We start from the raw sequence: 15,307 nt of genomic DNA, 5'->3' as shown, positions 1-15,307 counted from the left end.
TTTATTTTAAAAGTTCAAAAATTCGTAAGTTCACATGTAAGATAATCTCGTATTAGTGTGATCTCAGTGCAAGCAACCATTCTCCATTTCAAATATCTTGACAACAGCTAATGCAGTTCTTCTTGAATAATTCTAAACATCATTCTTTGTGACAACAGACATTTTCAAAAATGCCATTGTTGAGACAAACCCAATGATCAGCTGAACCTTACAAGCATTGTGGTGCAAATCTAAGCATCTAACTACAAATAAAATACTTCTTACATATATACATAGATGTCCACTCCCGAAACAATATTACATAATAATCACATACATAATGTAAAACAGAGGGCAGAAATTGTACAACACTATAACAGCATGAACAAATATAGCAACTTACAATATCCCATTACACCCTTTCAATATCTTTGTAAACATTGAATTTTGTTATTTGATCTAATCAAGGATTGTAATGAAAATTCCTGCACTTGAACAATGATATAATTTCTGCAAGTTTTATTTAGGAAAACACATATATATCTCTAGTGACTTTAAAAATGGAATGCCTATTGTTAACATTAATGTACAGTGCTTGTAGACATGCCATTGTAATTATTATTATTATTATTATTTTCCCATGAAAATTGCAACTGGTTCTAATCTATCTGTGCAGATACTTCTCTACATTGTTCATTGGAACTAAAATGTGCAATTTAGTACTACGAACGAAAAGTCAATTGTGCTATGACGAATCAACTCATTTACACTATTACGAAAAAGAGAGAAAGAAAGAAACAATAAACCAAAAATGAAAGTAGCAAGGCAAGAACAATATGTTACAAAGTGCTGAACATCTTGTCACAAAAAAAATGACACCTAGTAGTACCTTGTGATGATGTTCTAGGTAGAGTTGATGACTTAATGGCTGGTTTGGGAGGTTTAGTATCCGCTACGCATGTCGTAAGAGAAATAGATGTTAGTAAAAAAGTTTTCATTCATCTTTCTGTGATAATCAAAGATGAAAGATGTAAAGTTAGCTACAACGTACTATCACATTTTCACACAGACACAGAAAAATTATTATGGTAATAATTTTAAGGTCACATTCTCTGTATTCTCACACACATATTCATAAATTTTAAACTTCCGATACTTAGGTGACACTGATCTTCAAATTCAATACAGATCTTCATACAATAATATTGTATATAATACATGTAATGTGCCCAACTTAATATTAAGAATTTGTAGATAGTATGAAAATCAACGGCAAGCCATAAATTAGGAATGTATCCTGTGACAAATATAACCTTTAAGATAGTATGATATAATTTAGCATACATTTGGTTTGGAACTTGAAAGAGAATATATACGAGGGTTCCCAAGTAACCAAAAGTGGTTGGCCCAACATTGGGCCAACCGCACTGAAAATAATTGGTCAAACGTTGGGCCAACCGTACTGAAAATGATCGGCCGAACGTTGGGCCAACCGCACTGAAAATGATCGGCCAAACGTTGGGCCAACCGCACTGAAAATGATTGGTCAAACATTGGGCCAGCCGTACTGAAAATGATTGGTCAAAGATTGGGCCAACCGTACTGAAAATAATCGCCCAACCGTTGGGCAACCGTAATTTTTGTCATAGTTCCGACATTGGCCCAACGCATGGTTTGTACGTTGGGCCAACGTTCTGATGCATATGTAATTTATTGCGAGGCCAAATATAAACTACAATACAAATTATTTGTGTAAAATAAAAATAAAAATACACAGCAGTTTTTCATTCATATGGTATCATTGTTTTGAAGTGGTAACTTCAAGTGGTAGCAGAATAAACTTTCTATAGTTTACTTAGTATTTAACTTTTCATGGAATTTATTCTGCACATAATATTGTTTCTACACAAAAATACCAGGAAGAATGTTCTTGTTCTGCTACAGCTAAATAGACAAACTATAAGCAATTCCCAACACATCTTTCATCCATGGCGGCTGATAAAAGACTGGTGAGTGACTACAATTTAAGAATAGCTTCTACTTTTATTAAAAATATATATTTCCATTTCTATGACTGAAATATTCTAAAATGAATACTGTTACATGTCAGTTATTTTACACTCTAGAATTTACAGCACACTCTTGAAAGTTGTCTTAAAACGAGAAAGTAGTTTATAAAATTGATTCTACTCACTTTTCCATGGTTGGGCAAACGTTGGCCAATCAATTTGACAACCAACGTAAACCCAACCTTTCCCATGTAAAAACTGCAGTTGGCCCAACGGTTGTGGTTACTTGCGTTGGGGCATAAGTCATTTTGGTTACTTGCGTTGGGGCAACAATTTTTTTCATGAGAATATGGGCCGGCACAAAAATCCAAAACATACAAATGGAAGAGGGCAGTGTATTGTAATGTGGAATGTATGAACAATGCAGATCATGTATACCAGGTGTAGGATAGGGAAGTAAGCAAAACATCCTTAAAGATAGTATAGTGCCACATGTGTTTACAAGTCAGAATGAATACATTAGTATTAATGGAACAAAAGAGGCACATACTACGGTAGGACACTACAACCCCCTCCCCCCTTCCAAGCTTCCTGTGGCATTCTCTGGCATTTATCTCCTGAAGAACGGGCATTTTTGATACATGAACGCTGTTCACACTGTGGAACGGCGGTTGACTCAACAAAGAATTACCACTGCCCTCTGTACGGCAACTGTTCATCACACTGCTATCTAGTGACGTGTTCACATACTATGGGTGCCATGTTCTCCGGCACGTACAGTCATATTCTGGTACCACCGTTTAACTTTGAGAATAAATATAATTGCCATGACTTATGCCCCAGCCCTCGTATGTGTAATAAACGCAGTAACATATTTAAAAGGGTGGGGGGGGGGAGACTGCTAAGAGGTTAGTGCTGTTAATTTCAGTCATTTTGAATTTTAAGCAAACTGCAGCTTAGTGTCTAGTTTCTGAAAGACCTTGCTTTTCGAATTTAATATTTCCATTTATAAATATGAAATGTTGTTTAGTTCTGATAATTCCGAAGCATAAGTATCCAAATCAATCGAAAAATATTTCTTTCTTATATATATCTTAAATATTATGCACTATTTACATGATAATATGATGAAGTATCAGAAAAATTCTTGCAATGGGCACATTTTAAAAAGAGCAACATCAACAGCTGATACTTTTTGGAGTTTATCATCTTTAACTCACCCCTTTTGAAACTGACACCAGAGAGGGGAGAATCAATTGGATGGAATTTCTCTCCTCCAAAAACTTTTGATCATCGTCAATGCACAATTTATTTAAAAACCTAAATCTTAAAAGTTTTCCATCAATCGGCAGAACCCCACAGAGAATGTGACCACTCATTATGCATCCTGTCATGCGCACCAATCTTTTGAACTCATACATGCTACTGGAAAAATTCCATTTCACATCTAAAAAAAAAGTCTTACATTTCAACACACATACTCTTTCAAGAAAATAAACTATGATGAAATAGCACTCACAATTAGCAGAGATATTCACTTGCCTTGCCAAACATATACAAAAAGATATTCAGTTATACTAAAAAATCTAAACGACTTTCTCCATACTTATATGGATACACACATGGTCATACATGTGTGTGTGTGTTTTTACACAGCACACTACACAGTGCCCCTATTAAGTTCTATGACTAGCTGAAAAAGCATCTTTGTAGCCTTTATCATACTTTCTTCAGTACAATGATGAGCACAGTTATGAAACATCAAATGAGTACTGTTAACTTGTATTAGTGAAATTTCACATGAGGGAATATGATGTTATCTGCAGATGCCAAATCTGGCAAATCAACAGCATGAAGCAGCTACCTGATTCACTGTATTGTGTTTGGGTCATATCTCAAGTAACCCTCGGCCAACTGTACTGAAAGTGGCTGGCCAAATGCAAGAACATACTGTTAGACAACAGTGTGATTTTGGTCCAACTTTAGTTTTCAGCAGAGATGTTTGCATTGTGATAAATAAAATTTATTGCGAAGCCAAATATAAACTTGAATACAAATCATTTCTGTAAAATAAAAAATATAGTTTACTTTATATATATATATATATATATATATATATATAGATAGATAGATAATGAACCACTTTCACAAGAATACATGTAAGAATGTTCTTGTTCTGCTACAGACAATCATAGGCAATTCCCAACATGGAAATATCGTTTATCATTGGTGAGTGACTCCAAGTTACAGATAGCTTCCACTTTCATGAATGTAATATTATATTTGCGGAGATCCGAACCACTATGTGCCTCACTGAGTATATAACTTGAGATTCCTTGATTACAGTGTGACAACATTACCACTATTCTAATGGTTCAAATAGAAGTCGCTAGTTAGTACAGGCAATATTCTCAGAGCAGCAGTAGCCATAATTACTTTACAGACACACTGTATACACTACACACTCACACATGAAACGCACCTACACACATGAAACGCACCAAAAAGTATTAACTGAAAATAAAACATGGAAGAAGCCCTTTCTTCATCCATGACCCATTGCACAAACTAATAAAAACAAACAAAAAATATGAATTCACTCAGTTACTCGTCAATGATAATGCCACAGAATGATTTAGAATCTAGCTTCCCCTCTCCTACAAAGAGACAAATTCATATTTCCTTTTAATATACATATTTATCATTCTCATGACAGCAAGCACAAACAACTTGGACAGAAGCAGTGCTAGCCATTGTATGCAAAAAAAAGGAGAACAATTTTATTTTAAGTATTAGCAAAGCTACTATTCGTCTCAGCATTATTCCACGTGTTACTACAACTTGAGCATCTGTGTATCAACACAGAGTGCTTGAATAAAGAAATGGCTTTTCTTTACAAAAAATTGAACAAAATTAAAATTAACGAAAAACACATGTTTTTCCATTACTGCGGCTACTTCGTGACTATTTTCTTTGCACAAAAACAAACATAAACACAAAAAAAACCCTATAAAACAAGTTTTGTTCTTAATTATTACCTGTATGTTGTGGGGAGTGTTGTTTTGGGGAGCTCATATCAGGTGGTTCATCGCTAAATGACACAGATTTTTCAAACGAGACTGATTTGTCTGCAAGGAACACAAACTATTAGCATGATCAAGGTAATAAGTTGCGCCAAATTAGTTTTTTTTTCTTTACACAGAAACTAAAAACAATTTTGAGCTGCCTTTTATTTATTACTTTAGTGTTCTTTTTTTGGCAAATTGTCTACAACACAATACTGCATGGAATATCTACATTTTCACTACGAAATAGAAAACGAACATCTACAGGAAAAAATATAATGCTGTTAAGTGACCATAAAAGAAAAGGTGAGAGGATTCTAATTAGCAAAAAAATACATACATTAATTATAGTAATGTGCAATAACATTTCTCACAAACTTAAGTTTCTTTTCTAAAAATACAATTTGATGTCAAAAAAACTTTCTTTTTAGTTTTACATTAGGCAGCTTAAATTGATTTACTGTACAAAAAATGCGATACTAATGTAAAAAAAACTGATAAATAAAATTAATACAAAAAAGCAAACACAAACAACAGTGACAAAACCAAGCACTACCTTTGCCTAGCTTGGGTGGCTTGGTGTCAGGCCGTAAATATGTCTCATCTGCAAGTAAGCAACATACCATAGGATTAGGGTTGGTATTTTTTAAAGGATAAAAAAAATGTGTCATGAAATTTTGATATTTATTTTTTTACATTTAACTAGTAAAGCCAAAAACTTTGCGTGATTTTTTTGTTTTATCAAAGCATAATCTAAGAAAAACGCATTTCCATATTCATTAACTTTTTCATTAGCTTCTTTCATTCTTTAATTCTATTCAGAAGTAACTTGATACCTCTTACCTCTAATGTTAAAAAGCAAAGTCAGTAAAAATATATATTTTACAATATTATTCTCTATACTGAACTAAATACATCATACTTGTGCCTTATTGTAATTGATAAAAATAAAGCCAATGATATTTCAAGTTATCACAAGAGAATAGCATGCAATGATTGCACATATTAATGTGTGAATTGTTTTCATGGGATTATAAAGCATTTTTTCTCAATTGTTTCTCTAGCAGAGGAAGAACAAAATAATGGAAATAATAGGATTAAGAGCTTCACACATTACACAACACTAAGAAACATGTATTATACAAATTCAATTTTCCAAAGGGCAGGGCAGTATGCGATGTGTCTCGTAAATGTGGTAGTGATGGTAACATCTCCGTTAAATATAATCAAATTGCAAGATTTATTTGTAAAATTAAATTTCAGCTATTAAAAAATTGGCATGAATGAGCGTTTCCGCTTGTTCATGTTCATTAAATCATAACCCGTGGTGCAACAGCCCGTGACTGCCGGCCTCGCTACTTATGGGGCAATGTGTGGTCAGCACGACAAACCCCCAATCGTCGTTGTAGGTTTCAGTAACCGGGTTACGTTTCGTAACCCCCCCAATTTCCTCATGATGGTGGGTGACCACTGGTCCCATACATTGGGCGAAAATTTGTTATGTTTCCCCCAGGAGACTCGAACCTGCGTGCATCCCTTAGCCGAAACCTAAAGCACGATGCCTTAGACCGCACGGCCACAGTGCGGGACTGTTCATGTTCGTTAGTGTTAATTAATTTGCGACAGCTCTAAATTATCAGAGGGATCTAAGAACACAAACCTGGGAGAGAGGCTGAGCTTGAACTAGACTGTTTATCATACTCATCCGCTGAAAATCAAAACAGGGAGAGAAAAAAGGGATATTAATCTTGGCCATTGACAAAAAAACACTGTCAGATTACAAAAAAGCATTAGCTAATATAGAGGAAGGATGTTAGGATAGGAGCAAGCAGTTTAGAAATAAGGCATTACTTTTTAAAAATTTTCTTTCTTGATGTGTGCATGTCCACATGTATATATTAGGAATGGTAACAAAATTTGGATAATGGATATTCAGATTTCAAATTATCTGATATCCATTTCAGATACAATGGATAATCCAGATAATCTGAATATCTGAATAATCCAAATATCCAGATTTTAAATTATCTGATATCCATTTTGGATGCAATGGATAATCCAGATAATATCCAGATCAGATGTCCATATAATCTGAATATTTGGATAATTTAGATATTCAGATAATCCAAATATCTGGATAGTGTAGATATCCAGATAACCTGGATTGAACAGATTGGATGACGGATTTGTAGAAAATCTATACAATTCAAGTATCTGGATAATCTGGCAATTAGGATATCCGGTTAATTCTGATAACCAGATAATCTGTATATCCAGATATCAAAATATCCGATATTTGTATATTTGAAATCTGGATAATATTTTATCAGGGTTTGGCTATCCCTAGTATATGTGCGACAATGTTTGTGATGATTATTATGTGTATATAAAGTTTTAACATGTTTGTTAAACTTTCTTTGTTTATTTAGTTCTGATAAATTTAAAAGCAGGCTTATGAAAAGAAGACATAATTTTAGCTTAAGAGATTAACATTAAACATTATATGCTTATCTCTTCCTTAAGGTAACTAAACATAATTATTAAGCAATAAGAAACAAATGTTCTTGACAATGAAAAGAAATATTATTGACTAACTCCATCAAGCAAAATGCACAAAGAGTATTTAAAATAAAATTGCCATGTTAAGGGAGAAAAAAAAGTAAATCTTGTTACGAAGTGGCTATTCACTGTTTCTGTTTATTCTCGTAAATAATTTATAAGAAATATCAAATTCGGAATTCCAAGTGTGGTTTATCTCATAATTTAATGTTTTTACTTCTGTTAATTTGAGTCATTTACATAAATGCATTATTAATTAAGCATGCAAGTTAGATTTTTACACCACCATACAATGACTATGGAATGGAAAAAATACACTCAAAGGTATTGCACACGGGTACAACTTGATTGTTGGAAAAAACTATTATACTTTTGTGTGCACAACAAATAGAAGTAGGAAGGGAAAGCCAACATATGTGAATCTTTAGATGATCTTTCTACTATTACGCTGTAAGTGTAATCCATTGAATATTATTTAGATGAAGAGAACAGAGACAGAATTTGTTATTGAAAGGGTGTATGACATTTATCACTTATATATACATACATACACACAAGTAATATTTACTAAATTACTCTATTGGATGTCATGACTTAATATCTACAAGTAAGCATACTTTCTGCAATAAAATCTAACACTGAAAACTATGCTCTTATTTATAAAGTAAGGTAAGTAGCTTACTAGATTGAAAAATCTATGAAAAGCCAAATTCTTGCATTGTAAGTGCCACATCTTCACAATTGTCAATTACACAATTGACTAAGTGTCAATATGGGATTAATAAAGATAATTTTATGAACTTATCTAAGCATACATAAAAATACAGGATAAATATTCCACAACTATGGTAAATGATCATAATAAATACAATACATGTTTCCCATTATGAATAACTCAATGGAATTTCCATTCATACAATATAAATATTCAAAATAATATTTTTAAAAATCTTATTTAAAAAGTGATAAATAAATATTGGGAATCTACATTTCTTCAATTGTTGTTGATGGCACTATGAGAATAGATATTTTCTTTTTTTATAAGCTAATCTTACTGACATCCAGATATTCCTATATTAGCTGATATAGAGAGAGCATCAAATAATACATCCCATCCCTACTACATGTATGTGAGTTGGAGATGTAATAGTGGCAACTATTTATTTACAGATGATACAAAAGAGATACCTCTGTGAAACTTTTACAGCCCTTCGATGTAGTCACCAGCATTGTCTACAACCTGTTGCTAGCGATGTGGAATTCGTAGTATACCTGTAGCAGCACCTGTTCTCTTGATGGTTCAAATGGGGTGATCTATTGACTGAAGTATCTCTGAATGCCATGAAGTGGTTCCTTCAACTCAGGGATCAAATCAAAGTCCCAGGGACAGGGAGTATGGGGGATGGTAGAGCACCTGCCAGTCCCATCAAACTAACAAATCAGCCACAGGTTGCTCTACATGCACTTGAGCATTGTCCTGCAAAATGATGCGAGGATTCAGCAGAAAGTGTCGCCTCTTCTTTCGAAATGCAGGTCGTAGGTTATGTTCCAAAAAAAGAACAGTAATACTGCTCATTGACGGTCTGTCCTTGAAGTACGGAATGCGTTAAGATAACACCATCAAAGTCGTACACGAGAATCGCTATAACTTTCACATTAGTGGGGTTCTGACTACACCAACTTTAGATCGCCAACCCCAACGATACTCTCTATTTCTCGCATCACTGCACATGCGCCTAGTGTTGGAAGGAACAGTCTACTCACTAGGTTAGGTATCGAACTAATGTGTGGTATTAGCAAGAAACACCGGTTCCATTTCATGACATAAATACAGCAGTATTGCCACTATTAAATCTCCAACCCACGTATATAATAATTTGTCTTATTATTATTACCGCTTTTATTGAGATGTACTGTGGAGTTTAAAACAAGTACCTCCCCCGTCTTTAATGCCACACCTTATAGGATGGTTAATTCTAAATAATATAGTGTCACAGCTGAAATAGAAAATGCTTATTTTCTTAATGTGTGGTACTTATATCAAAGTTTGTAAAAATCCAGGAATCCATAAATTATAATGAGTTCTATTTGCTTCTGTTAAGGGACCGGAACCTTCTTTTCTCGCACAATATAAATTCAGTCCAAGTTGTGTATAGTTTCATTTGAAATGGTCCAGAAAAAAGGTTCCGGGACCGAATTGAAATACTTTAATTATAATAAGGTTCTTTACGGTACAGAACCCACATACGCTTGTTGACTTTCTCTCCTGAACCAGAAATGTATTTATTTACAATTCCTGGACTTTTAACAATCCTGACTTATATATCTTTATCACCATTTCAGATAATTATCAGGTTTGATTACACTGACACACATCAGTGTATGTATGACAAACTCAAGTACAACAGACTGATTAGATCTTCTGCACTTAACACCTGAAGAACTGCAAATATTCATACAAAGATATTTAAATGCCAAGTTTCCTCATTATGATATAGCCAGGTAAATGGGCAGCACATAGATTTCAGTGCATGCAAATAATGGGTACTTACCGTTTCTGTAGGCATCTCGAGGACCAGGCACTTGAAGGTATTCTCGTGCAGCATTGTCCACTACATCACGCCCAGGGGTAGGTCTTCCTTGGGTTAATGCCTTTTGTACCAGTCCTGTTAGATTCGCCAACTGACGTTCCATGTGTTCTACTCGCATCCTATGAAAATAATGTACATGAAATTTGAAATCACTCTGTATAAGAATGTAACTTGTTTTCAAAAGTTTGTATAGATAATGTCAATTACACTAATACTAGTGGAGAAGATAAAGATGGTACAGGAAGGTCTAAGGTTAAGCTTGCGGTATATATTCTCTCTTCAAGTATATTAAACTGAAATCTGTCTCCTTGTCTAGTATGTGTCAAAGTAGTATCGTAAGATGGGCTAATCAGGACTGGACTTATAGTTTAGAGTGAGATCTCTATAGGGTGACCATAATTTTTTTGCCCCCAAAATGTGACATCTCAGAGAGATCAATTTAACCCCCCCCCCTTGAAAAACTAATAACGTATTATTTTTATTCACATAAATAATACATCATAAACAATATATTAAATATAATCTCTTGTTGTGAAAAATTATTAATTATTATAATCTCAGTATGACTTACATGTACATAGTGTTTCTGGTTCCTTCATTCTTAGTCGTACGCATAGATAAAATAACCTACTCTGAAGTTGAGTAATGCCAGTATTTATAAGAAGAACCAGTCTTCTTGAGAACAGTTTTATTCTCCTCAAAACTTACTCTACGTAATTGATGCACAATGTGAGCTTTGTCTTTTAAGTTTGTGTCGAGATGCAGAAATTGTTGCAGGTCTGTTGGCCATCCTTATTCACTGTTCTACAAGTAATGAAACACACACAAAACCATGCAACATTTTGATTGTTATGAAGTACTTGAAAAGCAGTCCAGCTGTTTTCCCACAGTGTTGCCATTATGCTAGTTTCAAAATTCCAACATTTATTATAATTATTTGCATGAAACTCTCAAATTTAGACTATATTTCAAGTTTACTCCTAGAGTTCTATGAAACGGGACAAATAGTGGGCTTTTAATACTATTGATGGGACGGGGCCAGGATATGCCTCTGCAATGGGACTGTCCTGGTCAAAATGGGACGTATGGTCACCCTAGATCTGAATCACCATGCCTCCACTGGAGATGGAACTCTAGACTCCTTGATCATAAGGTAAGAGCTTTACCACTATGCCATCAGGTTTTGGGTGCAGGCAACGGGATCTGCTGGTTCAAATCTCCTAGGGTGAAGCATAACAACTTTCCTCCTGAGATTTTGGCCAGTGCATGGGACCTGTGATCACACACCATCGTGAGCTACAAAAGAGTAGCGTAACCCGGTCGTGAAAACCTACAACAACGACAGCGGATTCGTCGTGCTGACCACACATCACCCCGTAACTGATTGGATGATCTTGCACCTCGGGTGAGAATGAGTAGGGTCAGGTGGGAGAGAGGCCGGCAGTCAGTAGGTAGTTAATGACTCTCAATGGGCTGTTGCCCCATGGGTTATTTCAATAAAATGCTCATGCAAATCTTGCAGTGTATTTTGAAATCCGTTAGTGCAGATGGACATACGACAAAATAGTATTCAGCCGGCGACATGATCTCACCAGCAAAGGTTACAAGTTCAAATCCCAGGTTCGCCATGGATTTTTCTCTGTGTCTGCTTCTTCGTGGCAGAAAACAATACAATGTAAGAACCGTATACATGTATAAAGCTTTCTTGTCCATGAAAATAAATAACAGAATTTTGCAGTTACAATTACAATTAAACGTAATTGAAATTATGAAGAAAAATTGACAGATTGGTCTAACATTATGAACATTTATAGATCATATATTTTCTCGTGTAGAGGATAGATGGGATTGGTGCAGGTAAGAACATCAGGTAAATATAAGATTGAGCTGTTAATAAAAAATAGTACATAGAAGGCAGAGTAACACTAATTAGCAAAAATAAAAGTTGTATACATTGTAAAAACAAAGTTCTGTAAATGATGTTCATTTAGAAATTTACTTTGCAAAACCAGTGTGCATGAATATCATCTTTGTGTTAATAAAAATATTAAAAAATGGCAGAAATTTGCACTAAATTACAGGCTATTAATAGAAAAATTATCAGGAAATTTATTGATAAACTGGTCACCAATATGTCTTATTTGTCTATTCCAGTTCTCAAAGTTAGGGGGAATGCTAGCTGGAAGCTACACCCTAACCGCTACACCACAGAATTTCATTACAGCTCTGCACACCCAGTTCCACAAGAATATCTCTCCCTCCATGGTGGAATAGTTAGGACAGCACACTACGATGCCAGGGATCCTGGGTTTAAATCCCAGCTTGGGCATGGATGTGTCCCTTCATCAAATTCATCATATCATCACTCATCATCATCTTTGCAGTTAGTCAAAAGTGGCAGAAATGTGAAGTAAAATAAACCAGATTAATCAAGTCTTTCATGTATTCTTTTCACAGCAAAAATCAATCCAATCTTGACAATCCATCTCCAATATTACTTAATGTATTTTTAAGACAAAAAACTAAGAACAGCACAATTGACTCGTTTAATGAGTATGTGCCAACAAGCACTATCCCTACAAAGTATACAACTTTTCACACTCATATACATGCACCACATGCAGTGGAATGTTGATTTTACATTTTCCCCATAAACTCCATGTTCCTCTTCTTGGTTCCAAGAAAGCAGCATGTTAGCAAATTTCCATGGCTTACATTCGCAGCTTTGGAAGTTCAACAGCCATAGCCCCAGGGGCATCCATAGTGTTCTTTCCAGGAGAGGCAAACAAGGATTTTTTTCCAGTTTGAAGTAGGTTAGGTTAGTTTTTGTACGATAAATTTCAACTCTCTGCTTTCATCTGGTTATTGATTGACTAACAGGCAATTGTTAGGCATAACTGTACTGCCTTCTGATATGACCAATGTTGCCAGCACACCTCGAATTTTTTTTAAAAAACATACTTTTTAATGAAAATGTTATAATTAAAAATCACCAAAATATGCTCTTATGACCTAAAATTTTTCAAAATATGCACAACAATTTGAAAAATATGTCCTTATAACTAGACTGTTTCAAACATCAATATCCAACTTATGCTGAAATGTATTCATATATCTAGGTACATACTAGTTTTAGTTCACTTCATGGGCCCTGATGAGTTGAAATGCACAATGAAAACTTTGTATATTTTCAATTAAAAATGAAAAAAAGATGTTGCTGCAGTCCAAAAAGAAGAAAAAAAACTCGAGTGAACATGAGAGTAGAAACAAATCCACTTGGAAAATGAATGTATATTCTCTAAAAAGCAAAAATATGCTGAATATGACCGAAAAATTAATCAAAATATGCTTTATAATGTAGAAATGGCCAAATATGCCATTAGAAAGCACCTTAATTCAATTAGTTTCTTCACAATATGAATTTCTATATATTTAGCATCACCCTTACCAAAAATAATATGCTAAGTCATGAAAATCCTAGACCTAGTTATAATAAATGCATAAAAAATTATCATTCTTTTATGAATTCGATAAATACCCACACAGACCATCAATACACATCAAAAACTTCTGAAAGCAACTCCACAACTTGCTTTTACCTATGTTTGTTTTTGCTTGGTACAAAAACTTTCTTTTTTTTCTTTTTTTTTACACTTTAGTAACTTTTTCTGCATAATGAATGTTCATGTAGAGCATGGTTTTCTTCTTTAATGTTTAAAAAATATCCACATTTGACAAATGTAATACCCAGTGTAAGGTTCATTTCTCTATGTACAAAAGTTACAAATGTACGTAACTTTTACGACACCTGTATTTGTACAAGTTTGTATTACAAATCTGTTATATTGTTATGGGGGATAAATTTATCCCTGGGAGGGGTGAAAATTTACATTTGTTTCCAAGAATACTAAGTGGAGGGGGAGGAACGTGAGAATGCATTTATAGTGTGTATCTTTCTTTTTATGTTTCACATACATAACCCCTTCTCCCCCCTCCCAAAACGAAAGAAAGTTGCAGAGAACTACCTACAACTGCATGTTTGGGAAGGATTTAATTGTTATTAACACAACAGTTCTCTGAGGATCAGGGCTTTCCAAGCACTGTGATGCGTGGTTATCGCATCGATTCCTTTTACTGTTATTTTCTGGCTTTCAAGACCAGACCTTGCTCCCTAATTACAATTCTGATGCTGGGTCAACATTGAAATTTGGAGATCCTACCAGGAATCAAACCCAGGATCGCTTGCACCAAAGGCTGGAGTGCTAACCACTGGGCTCCTGCGTAGCCCATCATTTAGAAATAATTTTATTCTTATCATTGCACATGTAATAAGGTATTTGTTAATACAAAACTACAACTTGGTATAGAAAAGAAAGATGAAAACGAAAAATAAATGAAAAATCTAAGTTAACATTCTAATAAGAAAATTCATCTTAGATTGTACATGCTCTAACTCACACACACAAAATGGGCATTTGATCAACAAAGAATCCAACACAGAGGCAGACTATAAACTAATCTATGGGTACAAAGAAAATATGAATTTATTACTGTTTCTACAATTCCAACACCTACAATTTATAAACAAAGTAACAAAAACTACATTGATGAAAATACCATACATTTCCTTACACTTCACATCTGTGAAAAAATATCTAACATATGCACATATTTCACAAATGCTGAAAACATTTACATTCAACAAATGAAATTGTCTGTGCAGACAACATGATGTATCGTTGTGGTAAAAAAAACTGAAATTGTGGGAGTGATTATTTTTTTAAGTTAAAAAAATATTTAATAGGACTATGGTTATCTGTGAGCTGCTATGGCTAAATTTTAAATTTCAATTTTTCATGCGTGTGTGTAGGGATGGGTGGTGATAAATATTTTACACATTTTTCACTCATCTGTAGTAGCAATTTTAGTGAATGTTAAAAAAAAGAACTCTTTTATATGTAAGAAAACATGCAGTGGTTAATGGCACACAATACACTAAAAGTGAGATACTGAGTTTCTTGCATAATTGTGCTATATGTGAATGATGTAATCTAGAAATTCTTATGTTTGAAAAATATGGTATGCACAGGAGCAACCATGCATT

General features: G+C 34.2%; 1 protein-coding gene across 24 annotated transcripts in view; it reads right to left on the bottom strand.

The window, feature by feature from the left end:
* Positions 1–15,307, bottom strand: part of LOC145996124 (coiled-coil domain-containing protein AGAP005037) — a 1,065,133-nt gene that overhangs the window by 64,198 nt on the left and 985,628 nt on the right. For 19 of the 24 annotated variants that reach the window (XR_014442750.1, XM_083132404.1, XM_083132407.1 and 16 more), the window contains 5 exons: positions 10,165–10,322; positions 6,714–6,761; positions 5,610–5,657; positions 5,027–5,116; positions 869–931 (listed from right to left, as the gene is read on the bottom strand). Coding sequence is in view for 23 of the 24 variants with exons in the window: in XM_083132404.1 (XP_082988530.1) it covers positions 869–931; positions 5,027–5,116; positions 5,610–5,657; positions 6,714–6,761; positions 10,165–10,322 (407 nt within the window). In the remaining variant the exon portion in view is untranslated. The remainder of the gene's footprint in view (positions 1–868; positions 932–5,026; positions 5,117–5,609; positions 5,658–6,713; positions 6,762–10,164; positions 10,323–15,307) is intronic. The other 5 variants (XM_083132410.1, XM_083132411.1, XM_083132409.1 and 2 more) reach the window with 5 other exon arrangements.

This window comes from Lepisma saccharinum, chromosome 12 (genome assembly GCF_977018435.1).
Source record: "Lepisma saccharinum chromosome 12, izLepSacc3.1, whole genome shotgun sequence".
Classification (NCBI taxonomy): domain Eukaryota; kingdom Metazoa; phylum Arthropoda; class Insecta; order Zygentoma; family Lepismatidae; genus Lepisma; species Lepisma saccharinum.
The sequence above is the reverse complement of the archived record's forward strand: the minus strand, read 5'-3'. Positions and strand labels throughout refer to the sequence as shown.